Raw genomic sequence first — 13,026 nt, 5'->3', positions numbered from 1 at the left:
AACTTGGCGAGCGTCAGGTTTTTCCCCTTTCATGTATTATTTTTTAGGGTGTCACCCTAAATTGCACTATTAATAATTAATGTAGCACCAAAATGAGGCTCTTATATCTAGTTTTTGGTCTGGTTACCGTCTTACTACTGTTATAATACATTTTATTTGTATAGCGCTTTTCAAAATACTCAAAGACACTTTACAGAAGAATAGAGCTGAATAAACGCAAGTAAACGATAATAAAAGTTACATAAAAATACAACATTCATTTGTGGTTATGGTATTGAGTTTCTTGTTAGATCTTAATAAGTCCCTACAAAGCCATTCCTGCAACAAGCATTCTTTCCCCTTGTGCAGTAGAAAATAAAATTATGATTTCCACAGGTGGACAGATAGAAGATGTCAAGCAGAAAGAGGTAGGCCCAACGCATACAACTCATGATGGATATATTCGGTGAATCTAATATGGATTTTTTATTTGTCATTTGGAATGTTCTCTATAGAGTGAAATGAGCGATTTGTTGACGTTCCTGGACAAACTTGAAAAACGCACCGGAAAATTTGGTAAGTGGTACTTTAACTAGTAGTTTTTCAGGTGTATGAAGTTTTAAACATGTTACTTTTGCTTCTCTCACAGAATTGCAAGAGGACTTGGGTGAGTTGATGTTGAACGAAAACTGAAACCATACACTTTCACAAGCAAAGTTATACTTAGAAGCATCCAATTCATCCAATCTGATCCATAAAGAGTCCAACTGTTGTCATGGTGTGCTCATTAAATCACACCTTGCTCTTGTTGCTATCAGACTGGGATAAAACCAGCAATGCCAGTAAGAGAACACTGCCTGGATGCTCTGTGGCTTCTCCTGCATCTGAGGAAACACCAGTGTGCTCCAGTCCCTCTGTCGAGGAGAGAGATGATGTGTTTCCAAAAGTGACTCGAAAAAAACCCTCAGAAGTGAAATCAATCAACTTGCATGTCCTTCCGGCGCCATATTCCCAACCTCGTTCAAAGAAGATGCTTTCAGAAAGTGACAGTAAGCTTCAAAGTGTCCATTCCTTCCTGTTTTTTTGACACCTTCTATTATATTGACATGCCATTTAAACAGGATACAAGCCCTAGCTACTTATTGGATTATTAAAGCCGGGGGTGTCCAAAATTTTTTTCACTGAGGGTCATACTTAATCGATGAAAAGGATGCGAGATTTGCTGCATTGTGATCATTTTCATTTTGTTAAAAAAAAACAAAAACAAAATGAATTCAACTCAGTCAAAGCTTATAAAAAGGTGCTTCTCAACTATCTTGCAAACTTTGTATTTGGTTCCTAAGGTTCAGAAGGTGTATGCAGTTCTTTTTTTAAATAGAGCCTGAACTGTTAGTTTAAATATTGAAATTTGACAATTTTCTTGTTTTATGAGATGCTAACTTTTAGGTTTTTATTGGCTGTGAGCTCCAGTCATCCTTTTTCTGGGTCACAGAGGAATCAGTCTCAGTAGTTGAAGGCCAGACTTCCCTTGCTCCTGGCATTCCCAGGCCAGCTAAGAAACATAATCACTCCAGGTTGTCCTCGGTCTACCACGAGGCCTCCTCCCGGCTGAGCATGCCCGGAACACCACACAAATGAGGCATCCGAAGTAGATGCTCGAGCCCGCTCAACCGGCTCCTCTCAATGTGAAGGAGCAGCAGCTCTACTCTGTGCTCTTCCCACATGACCAAGCTCAGACCCTAAGTGAATAGACATAGCAGCATCCAGGAACCCTGTACTCCCGGAGGACCGTCCACAGGATACAACAAGGGACATGATTGGGAACTCCCATGCAACCTCCAGTAACCCTTGCAAGGGGTTGGTCCAGTGTTCCACACCTAGGACAAACAACACATTTGCACATCCTGTAGCTAACAGTCGTAACCTCGACAACGATCTGGAATCATCTTTCCCTGGAGGAAGGCTGAGTTGGACCTCTTACTCTGGTCACCCCTCATCCCAGGTCGTACTTTGGACACCCCTGATTTAACTGGACCCTCTGAAGTGAACTGATTTTGACGGACATACTAAAATCTAGAACCCAACTGAAAATGGACTGATGTCAAAGCAGCTCGGCATCAGCCCTCACAGCAAGTATTTGTATTGCAGTAAATTTAGCATCTCAATGGAATATACTATAGAAACACATTTTGGCCTGTATAATATAGCAATATAAATGTACTATCCACCAGGTATGACTTAACAAATATTATTGTCTACAGTCAGGCATGGTGGTGGGTATGCTGGAGCATATCCCAGCTGACATCGGGTGACAGGCGGAGGGTACACCCTGGACTGGTCGGCAGCCAATCGCAGGCCACATTTAGACAAACAACCATTCACTCACATTCATACGTGCGCACAATTGGAGTCACCAATTAACTTAACATGCGTGTTCTTGGAATGTGGGAAGAAACCGGAGAAAACCCATGCAAGCACGGGGAGAAACTGCACAGAGATGCCCAAGCAGAGATTCGAACTCAGGTCTTCCTGATCTCCTGACAGTGTGGACAATATACAAACCACTCGACCACCGTGTGGCCCACAACACAAGTGAATGGAAAGAATTGTCTTTCCTACAGTTTAGACATGGTGGTGGTAGCATCATGGTCTGATGCTCCATGAGTGCTGCCAGTCACTGGGGATTTTTGAGGTGGTATTATCTGTATCTTATTTGTGTCTTGCCCCATGTTAAGCATGGTGTTAGGAGCAAACGGTAAATCTACACTATAATATTTGTCCTGGAAAAGATATTTTGCAATAAAATGCTTTCTGAAATCTGAGGCGTGTACTCACTGTTGTGAGATAATGCATTTTAAATCTGAGGTCCCAGGAGGTTTTTGAATGTATTTTTTCCGAGTATCGAAGAGACCACTGTATGTCTTTTTGTCTTTTTTTTTTTCAAATAAAAAAAAAAATGATTTTTCTGTTGAATTTCTCCTCTGTAGAATCTGACGTTTCAACACTGTCATGCTCTGAGGTCAAAGATGATGCCCAGCTGGGAGTGGTTCCAGCAGGTAAATCCCAGTGACCATTTCTAAACATCCTTTTTCTGTTCCGTGTAAAGACAGTGTCTCTTGTCAGTCTCCCCTAGATACTCGCCAATGGCAAGGCTACCCAACAGACAGAAGGTGAGAAATAATTATTATTATTGCCGTTACTCATTTATGTTATATGTAAGTGGGGTGGGGTGGATTTTTGTCATCACTGAATTGATGTCATGGCTGAGTATGGTGTGACATCACTGACCTGATGTCATGGCTTTGTATCAGATCTTTAAGATTTCTAGTTTTGTCTTTTACTTACAGTACAACATAACCTCTTAAGCAGAAGTCTGAAAGGTTCTGCCATTAGCCAATCAGAAAGAAGCATTTCATTGTTAAGCTGACTGTCACAAATCATGTAAATTAGATGAATTATTTGTATGCTTGGGACCCACATCAGTGTCAGCCAGTCGACCTCTATTCAAGCTGTGTGATGTCAAGTTGTAATGTATTGAACGGTCCATGCCATTAATTACACTGTTTTTGTATACTGCACAGTTTTTGACGGATATGCGTATAAGCAACATTGGGCTTGTTTGGTTTCTAAAGTCGCATGTTTCGTGAGTCGCTGGTTGCTTTTTTTGGACTTGTTTTTGAACATCGCCAAAGTAGAGCAAAACGGGAGTGTGTTAGGTAGTTTGCCCCTTTTCCACACTTCCATTTCCTGGTCATCACGGCCGCCCAGTCGAATCGGCACGCCCCTAAACACACTCAGGCACATGGCACATGCGCCTTTCCTCTCTAAGAGCCGTTCAAAAGACTGGCTTATTATGTTATTATGTTTATTATGTACTTTTTAGAAGTCAATCGGTAGTAAGCCGTTTTTTACCAAGGAAGCAATCACTGGCAACAGTTTTAAGGTAAGAGCTGTATTAGAATATTTCAACTTGACACATCCCATCAATATATATTTGTTATGTATGTAAATCTTATTATTTCATTTGGCCTGTGTAATGGTAATGGTTTTATTTCATTTGACCATGGTTTTATTTCATTTGACTATTACCATTACCATAACACAGGCCAAATGAAATAATAAGAATTACATACAAAAGTTTATCTTTGTAAACTTTTCATAAGCTGGCTACGTCACTGTTGTCCTCAATTTGTCCTGGATAAATACTGAGGGTAGTGTCAGGAAGGGCATCCGGCGTAAATATTTTGCCAACAAAAATTTGCAAATCAAATTCAAGACTTCCATACCAGATCGGTCGAGGCTTGGGTTAACACCGACCGCCATTGGTGATGTTCACCTACAGGGTGCCGGTGGAATTGGGTTACTGTTGGTCAAAGAAGGAGAGGAGGTAGATGTGTCCGTAAGAAGAGAGAGAAGAGGGGTGCCAAGAACCTAGAACTGAGAGTAGGGACTTTGAATGTTGACAGGAAACGGTAGAGAGTTGACACGATGCAGAGGAGAAAGGTAGACATTCTGTGTGTCCAGGAGACCAAGTGGAAAGGAAGCAAGGCTAGAAGTTTAGGAGCAGGGTTCAAGTTGTTCTATCATGGTGTAGAAAGAAGGCGAAATGCAGTAGGAGTTATTCTGAAGGAGGAGTTGGTTGAGAATGTCCTGGAGGTAAAAAGTGTGTCAGATCGTATACATTGTTTTGGTGTCTGTTTATTGCGTGTGTGAATGTATAAACGAGACGCATTGACATTAATTTCTTTGTAGGAAGTTGCTTAATGAGTATTGTATTTGTACTTGTATTCACTTACAGCGCCGCCTTGCCACCTCGAGTATGGCAGCGACTTTGACTTTTACATACAGTCAGCATTGCGCATATGGTTTTGACAACAGCACTTCCTGTTTCCCAGCATGCTTTGCTTTACTCTTGCAGTAAATAGCTGCTAAATTACATGTTTAGAGCTCACACAGTTGATGTTTATTCTGAATTTGTTGGTCGTGTCGTGTCTGTTGTTATCTACCTGCTGTGTTTCTGTGATTTTAAACACTTTCCGAAGGGTATTCCAAGTATCATTAAGTAAAACTAAGTAGGTGAAATTATGTTGAAAACACTAAACAAAACTGACCCTGACCTGCTTCTCTTGCAGTGGTCCCAGGTTGCCATAGAGCCCAAGAGTGTCTCAATGAAAAATACCAGTGCTTCCAGTGACATGATTGGAAGGGCATCAGAGGGACATAAACATGACAAACATCATGAGAAGTTTGGTTCAGCCAGCCGCAAAGAGATGTCCAGTCTACCTGATATCTCTCATTATTCACAGAGAGTGGCCCCTGCTTCAATGAGGTATGCTTTGAGCTTTTTATTATTGCTAATATTTAGCAAGATAACACTACAACAAGTAATGACATGTTGTTGAATGTGTCAATCAAGGAATCTATTTTGGAATTGTGTAGTTTGAATCAGTATGGCAGGGACCAATCAATGGTTATTTTAAGGCACAAAGTACTGATGTGGGGGGGAAAGATGTAGGATTGATGTGGATGGGAATGTGTTGGGTGGTGGTTTGGTTTTTTTTTGTGGTGCGGGGGTGTTTGGTATAATTACCCATGACATGTTAATGTGATTGTAATGGACCCTGACGGAGAATAACAATAGTAAAAAAAAAAAATTGAAAAAATCTTTGCACCGTTGCTTCTTTTTGTGGGTTTTATGTCACAGACATGAATAAGAAGAGCGACATGTGCTTTCATGTGAGAACCTAAAAACATCTATCTAAAAACAAACAAGTCAGTGAAGTCTTTTTGAAAAAAAGTACCCAGAGTGATCTCCTTATGCTCCAAATATAGTGACAATGTCACTTAATAGGCCTCGCTATGATGCATACCTACTGTACGTAATTGTTGCAAGAAGTTGCTTTCACAGACATTCCCGTTAGACCATATGTGTGAAATTCAGGCCCTGGGGGCCAAATCCAGCCCGTGCTGCAATTTCTAAAAATACTGTAGGTTTTGCGCATACAATGAGAGAATGATGAGTGGTCGAACAACAATCACTTTATTGAAACGAAGAACGATGCGAAAGCAACCAAAGTCATACATCCGCACACTATTGTGCATAAAAAAAATACATGTTTCATGTTGGTGGGAGGGGGGGTGATGTAATACAGGTCATGTACTTTTTGGCCCACAACGAAAAGTAGGCTTTGAGTCTTGGCCCCCTGTGCGATTGGGTTTGACACCCCTGCATTAGCCAGTCCCATTATAATGTGTTGATGAGCAAGGGCAAACCAAATCTGTGGCGTGCTGCCATAAATGAATGAATATGGGGACATTATGATGGGCAAGGAAACTAATGAACATCTTCCATATTATTTTATTTTTTGGTAAGCAATTCTGTTTTCATTGTAATTTGTTAATTTAAGTCATTTTAGATTTCCATGAAATTGCTCAACTATGCTGCAATAGGGCTAAAGGTGCGTTGAGGAATTTATTTTTTGGTTATTTATGTGGTTTGCTTTGTATTGAATTAGCAAGGCACTGATGGAATCACAACCCTCACATCACCGGACCCCAAACATGAGAAATGATGAGCCAGTTGGTGGCAAGTCCCGCGCATCCAGAAGCCCTCAGCGGAACACCAGATTGCTCCATGCAAATGATGACAGCACTATAAGTGATTTGTCGGATGATGAAGCAAGGTATGTGTGATGGACATGCAGACGTAGCATGATGCAGTACAAGTAAATGTAAAGTACTCTTCCTTTTCCGTTAATAACATTAAAAATGTAGATTACTACCCATCTGTGTGATTGCTGCCTCCAAAAATCACACTTCTAGGTGAAAATGCCAACATAGCCTGTCAGCAATGTCAGACCTATAAATTTAGTTTAAAGTCAGCCAGACTGTCTTTTATGCTAAGATAAACTTGAGGCTGTGGTGGTGGGCTGCATGGGAGGGCGGACTGCTACTGCAGTACTCCGTCTGCAGTACTCCATCTGCATTTTTAAAATGACAAATAACAATTTTTAATGACTTGTTTATTTAACTTTTTTCAACAACTAGCAGAACATGAACCGAAAACATTGCAAAACTGTTCATTTAAATGACATAATACATCTTTGCTCATTGGGCTGATTTGTCATTAAATACAACTTTTATAATGTATTTTGAACGGAACAAAAAATACTAAGAGGTGAAAGAAATATTCTTTGGTAAACTACTCAACATCAGCTGATGAGCTACCTGTTGGATGACATAGCGTCACGGTCTAAAGTTCTATGTGTTTCTGTTGCATACCTTCAATATACATCTAGTGTATTGAAGACAAGCCACAAGTATTATAATGATAACAAGAGTGAGATTGTCACTTGACACTTTTAACAAGTAAGCTGTGATGATGATCCATGATTATCCCATGAACGTAATAACCACTTGTAGCACTGAGTAGCAAGACGATGCCAGGCAAGTAAACAAAAAATACCATAAAGTCAAATTAGAGATTGCAAGTTGTTCATGCGATTGTCAGCAAGGCAGCCAGGCTATTCGGGTGCATGCGTAACGAATAAAGCACAGTGCAAAAATGTAATGATATTTTAAATTGTTTTCAAGCTAATTGTGGTCACTATGTGTGTACATAGTAAGCTACCTGTGTATCTATATAGCATACAGTATATAGCCCTTCATACAATACATTACTACAAATTGTCTTTATTAAGAAAAAAAAAAAATTTAAGGTGTGGTGGCTTTTATTTTGTAGTGACGCACTGCCACAATCAATTACATGTAGTGGAAACGCTGCATTAGTTACTACAAAAACAACCAATTAGCTAAAAATGTCATCCAATACTTCTCTACAAGAGAGGAGAAATATGATCTCAGGGAAGAAGTACATTTGAAACACTTCTATGCTAGGACTACGTTATGCTAGCCATAGCATTTCAGTATGTGGAATCAAACTATGGAATGGATTGAGTAAGGAAATCAAACAATGCACAACGATGAGCCAATTCAAGAAACAATACAAGCAGTTGATGTTTGCTAAATACAAGGATGAAGAGTCTTGAACCAGTCATGATGTGCTATATATATCACTATATTGACACTTACTATGGTACCCATTATGGCATTGGATGCTCATATCACCTCCTACTTCGGTACGAGGTGCATTATTTAAAAAAAACAAAAACCTCAAACTGTATTATGGAAAGCAGGAAGTGAACAAATGTAACAGTTACTGATTGTAAAAGTACCAGATGGAGGGGTAGGATTTAATAGGCTTTGCTTCTTCCTACTCCTTTTGGACATGTGGAACTGGGAACTGATTATGGGATGCACTCAATTGTAATCTGATGCATGTTCAACTGAAATAAAACCATTACAATTACCATTACCATTACCATTACAATAACCGCCTGTTTTTCTTTTGTCAGCAACAAGTGGAAAACAAAACCAAAGAAGAAAAAGGTAACTGACACTACATTCTCACGTATAAAAGTGAGTTTGCAGTTAGAAAAAAAAGTACATTCTGATGACGTGTCATTCACACATTCAGCAAACTGACGAAATTTCTGAAGAGCTTGATGAGATCACATCGTCGTCTTCGTTGACTGTAGATGATTGCGATCTTCGCATGACAACCACCAAAGGTGTGTCTCTTATGCCTCCAATTCTGGACACTTTACCACAAGGTAATGCCCGTTATTTCCAATTTATTTCCAACTTGTAAACAAGATACTCATATAAAGATACATATAATCTCTATATCATCTAATTGATTCCTCAGACCCTGCAAGCAAGATGGTTCTGGGGGAGATTATGAGCCAACAAAGTAAGCACCCCTTCCTTAAGGCAAAAGACCCTCATGTCCGCATGGATTCGCTGAACAAACTGAAAACTGAGAGGACAGAGTTAAAGAACCAGCTGGAGGAGGTCAGAGATGATAGATGTGCCATGGAGCATAAAGAAATGGAGTTGCAAAGCGAAGTCTCCAACCTCAAGTAAGGATGTATTCTGCGGTGCTTTCAGTGTACAGTGGAACTTTTGTCCAGTTTATTTAGACAACCTGTTTCTCCGGAGCCAAGTCCTTATTATTAAGTCAACGTCAAAATGATCGATTGGTTCATTTATAGAAAAGTGGAAGAAAAAAATGGAAGAAAAACAATGGTAACAAACTGTCAAGGGTTATTGACCATTCTCTTACGTCTCCTATATGGCCAGGCAATGGCTAGTTTCGGTTTCGATTATCCATCCATCCATTTTCCTCCGCTTATCCGGGTCGCGGAGGCAGCAGTCTTAGTAGGGAAGCACAGACTTCCCGGTCCCTGGCCACCTCCTCCAGCTCCACCGGGAGGACACCAAGGCGTTCCCAGGCCAGCTGTGAGACATAATCCCTCCAGCGTGTCCTAGTTCTACTTTTCCCGGCTGGGCATGCCCGGAACACCTCACCAGGGAGGCGTCCGGGAGGCATCCGGACTAGATGCCCGAGCCACCTCAACTGACTCCTCTCGATGTGGAGTAGAAGCGGCTCTACTCTGAGGCCCTCCCGGATGGCTGAGCTCCTCACGCTATCTGTTAGGGTGAGTCCAGGGTTAGGGTTAGGGTTAGGGTTAGGGTTAGGTCATTCCCAACCCGGGGGGAGCACCCCACCCTTTTCCGACTGAAAACCATGGCCTCTGATTTGGAGGTACTGAGTCTCATCCCAGACGCTTCACACTCAGATGCAAACCGTCCCAGTAAACGCTGAAGGTCACAGCCTGAAGAGGCCATAAGAACCACATCATCTGCAAATATCAGTTGTCATTTTGATTATATGACAACATAAACAGGTTCCACTGTACTGTATTGTACTGCAGAGTACTGAAGTGTGTTGAATTGGATTTTTTTCCCCTGAGTGTGTTGAAATGAAATTTCTTTTCCTGAAATTTCTGTCAGATTTCGGCTAAAACAACAAGATGAAGATACCACTTCTACCATCAAGTTGTGCCATGGCAACCAAGAGAAGGTGAGTGTGTGAGGCGTGAGGGTCTCATGGTTAGGTGAAAACTTCGAGTGTGTTGCATGTCACGTGTCTTTGTTTCAACATGAAACGTGTTTCTTCTACCCAGCTTGAAGAGGAACTCCGGCATACCCACTCTCAGTTGAATCAGGAACGCTGCTCAGCTGCACAGCTGCAGCAAAGACTCAAGAGTCAGTCCTGCAAGCAGCAAACCATGGAAGAGGACTACAGGAGAAGCAGAAATAATGAGGTATTTCCCACTGTTGCATTGCGTTGCTAGCCTATAGCGTTATACAGCTGATGTTGCTCAGACACAGTTAACTGTCTTTTAATCACAGCTGTCAAAAATAAAAGCTAGGCCTGTCACGATAACAAATTTTGCTGGTCGATAATTATCAACTAATATTCGATTATTTCTACCTTTTTAAAAAAAGAAACAACAAATATCATTAAGATTATCATTCAAAAGCGTAGTGTACCTGTGTGAGGTATACCACATTAGGTACGAATCCATAGTGTCACCATGTCACATGCAATTCCTACTCTTGGTGTCCAACGAACTACACACAGCAATGCAATAGGTGGACGAAAACAAACAATACACTACCAATGTATGATGCAGAATATTAACCAACTACTATGTGAGCTCTAACCATGTGCTTCCCAGCCATTTACAAAAATTGTACAACGAAGTACACTGGGAAACGGGAAGTACTTCCCAGCGATGCTGTAGATAGTCTCTGTTAAGAAAAAAAAACCACTGATAAAATATACACACACAGTTATGTAGTGTATTGTAGACCATTGTATGGGTCATATTTGAGCTGTGTAAAATAATGGATATCACAGGCTTTATGGTAGCCATCTTGTGCATTACAAGCTGGACTACAAAAGCCTTAGTAAGCGTTGCCTGTCAGGAGGATGGCTGCGCTGCACATCTACACTATTACCGTTGTGCCTTCATTCATATTCCTCTTGTGTTAATTTCATATCGTGACAATGTGCACAGACACAAGCAGAGTGAAGCCTCTTGTCATCCAGCCTGTGTACCACAGATGAAGCACACATATATGTACATATCAATTTATTGAGGACTCATAATTACCGACTATTTTTGTTGAAATCGTTCGATACATCAATATATCCGTTATCGTGACAGGCCTAATAGAGGTAAAACGTTAAAGACTGTTGTGACAGCAGACAGAGGCACAGTGTAGTGTCTGACTCCCTTTTATAATTGTATTCTGACCTGTACACACAGCAGTAATTGTCATAATTGTCAAGGCAAATATGTATCTCTAACTCACAAACAACTAACTCTGTTTCCTCAAGACACTTGCTTATTCTCACTACATTAATAATGCAAGGTGCATTCATGGACACTCCAAACATTCCGTCTTTATTATGTATGATGTACGGGGGGGAATAATAATGTGAATTCGACTTTTTAATTCAACTTGTCTTTGAACGCAATCCCTCATTACTCATAATAAGAAGGTCAAATGTGTGATTCAAATGTTCTGCTTCTAAGAAAGAAACTAGCCTTTTTCCCATTGGAGTCATGAACACTGACTGACCTTGACTAAGGCAAGCGAGGCCTGGCCGGTCACTCGGGCCAGGCAATATATCAATATCATTGGTAGTATATTGATTCTGTCTAATCTGTCTAATCACACATTTACCTTAGTCTTAATTAAGTAGACTCTATTGAAGTACTACAATTGTTTTGAGATAAAATGATGGTTGCTTGCTGCTGTCCAGTGGTCTCCTGTCAGTGCAACAAACATTGCTTTAGCCAACTGGTCCAAATTTGCTGCTGTCTCATTTCCAAACAGTTGGTGAATTCTTGTGAACAACTTGAAGGTGTTCTATAGGTGGTATTCCACATTGTTAGCATCCTTGCTAACATTAGTAAAGATATGCTTTGCGTAAATGTGGCGCTTCAGACTTTGATGAAAAGAAAATTCATCACCGCAATATGTACACATAACTTTGGTTTTACCCAGACCTCCATAAGGTCTCTTTTAAAAATGAAGCAGACCCTTTCTCCTCATTCACCTTTCACCATCTTTCACCACTCAACCCAAGGAACGTAAACATCAGCACAGGGGCACTATGGGGTGATGTTGTGGTCAAGGTCAGTGATGTTGTCATTCCCTTGCAGTCTATTTCTTTGTGCAAATCTCAACAGTTAACAGCCAAATGTCCTCCAAGAAACACAAGGTTGGTCTTAATCTTGTAATTTAGTGAAGTCAGAAGTTTTTCTGTGGTTTAAACGACAGGATCCAAAACGATTCAGTAACTTTAAATCGATTCAGTAACTTTTAGCCAAAAATTCAACCAGTCTGACTGAAATAAATACCTGGATACTGGACAATGCAGGTGACGTTTCCTAGATTACTATTGTTTTTTGTGAGGGAAAAAAAGTCTAAATCAATTATAATGCTATTAATATTGCTGGCATGAATGATGAAAAAACAATTAAGAAGAAATTATCAAAGTGTCAAAAAGAAAGTTTAATGACCAAATTTACACTCCTGATGTTGTGTCAAGTTTGTCTGCGCTCAATAAACACGGACCTATGTTACTACACTTTGAGTTTATACACAGTAAGTCAGGGGTCATGACCTGCCAATAGCTTCTAGCCACTTTCAAGTAGCTCTCTAAAGGGCTTATTCATTTATTATCAACTCATACACCGACACAATTAGAAAGTGAGGTTCAGCAGTCTTCGGGAACGATTGGAAGCGTGACCAATCACAGTGCAGTGGGTGTGCTCAGATGCGTGGTGGAATAAATTATCAGACCATTTTGGAAATGGAAAGAAAATACAGCTGGAATAGGTGCAGATCCTGGAAGCTCTAGAAAGCGTTCTGTGCAGGTGTGTAGCTGCTCTGTAATTCATCCATTCAGGCGGGGTTACACCCTGGACTGGTGGCCAGCCAATCACAGGGCACATATAGACAAACAACCATTCACACTCACATTCATACCTATGGACAATTTGGAGTAGCCATTTAACCTAGCATGTTTTTGGAATGTGGGAGGAAGCCGGAGTCCCCGGAGAA

At 40.6% G+C, this 13,026-nt stretch overlaps 1 protein-coding gene across 1 annotated transcript in view; it reads left to right on the top strand.

The window, feature by feature from the left end:
- The window catches only part of LOC131131252 (ankyrin repeat domain-containing protein 26-like), a 53,703-nt gene that overhangs the window by 16,600 nt on the left and 24,077 nt on the right, over positions 1 to 13,026 (top strand). The window contains exons 8-20 of the mRNA XM_078793766.1: positions 376 to 407; positions 495 to 555; positions 629 to 646; positions 798 to 1,028; positions 2,967 to 3,035; positions 3,103 to 3,149; positions 5,112 to 5,308; positions 6,495 to 6,662; positions 8,394 to 8,427; positions 8,516 to 8,651; positions 8,747 to 8,960; positions 9,895 to 9,964; positions 10,068 to 10,208. Coding sequence (XP_078649892.1) covers positions 376 to 407; positions 495 to 555; positions 629 to 646; positions 798 to 1,028; positions 2,967 to 3,035; positions 3,103 to 3,149; positions 5,112 to 5,308; positions 6,495 to 6,662; positions 8,394 to 8,427; positions 8,516 to 8,651; positions 8,747 to 8,960; positions 9,895 to 9,964; positions 10,068 to 10,208 — 1,418 coding nt within the window. The remainder of the gene's footprint in view (positions 1 to 375; positions 408 to 494; positions 556 to 628; positions 647 to 797; positions 1,029 to 2,966; positions 3,036 to 3,102; positions 3,150 to 5,111; positions 5,309 to 6,494; positions 6,663 to 8,393; positions 8,428 to 8,515; positions 8,652 to 8,746; positions 8,961 to 9,894; positions 9,965 to 10,067; positions 10,209 to 13,026) is intronic.

Source organism: Doryrhamphus excisus, linkage group LG1 (assembly GCF_037039965.1).
Source record: "Doryrhamphus excisus strain RoL-2023G ecotype Guam linkage group LG1, RoL_Dexc_Guam_v1.1, whole genome shotgun sequence".
In the NCBI taxonomy this organism is placed as follows: Eukaryota; Metazoa; Chordata; class Actinopteri; order Syngnathiformes; family Syngnathidae; genus Doryrhamphus; species Doryrhamphus excisus.
The sequence above is the reverse complement of the archived record's forward strand: the minus strand, read 5'-3'. Positions and strand labels throughout refer to the sequence as shown.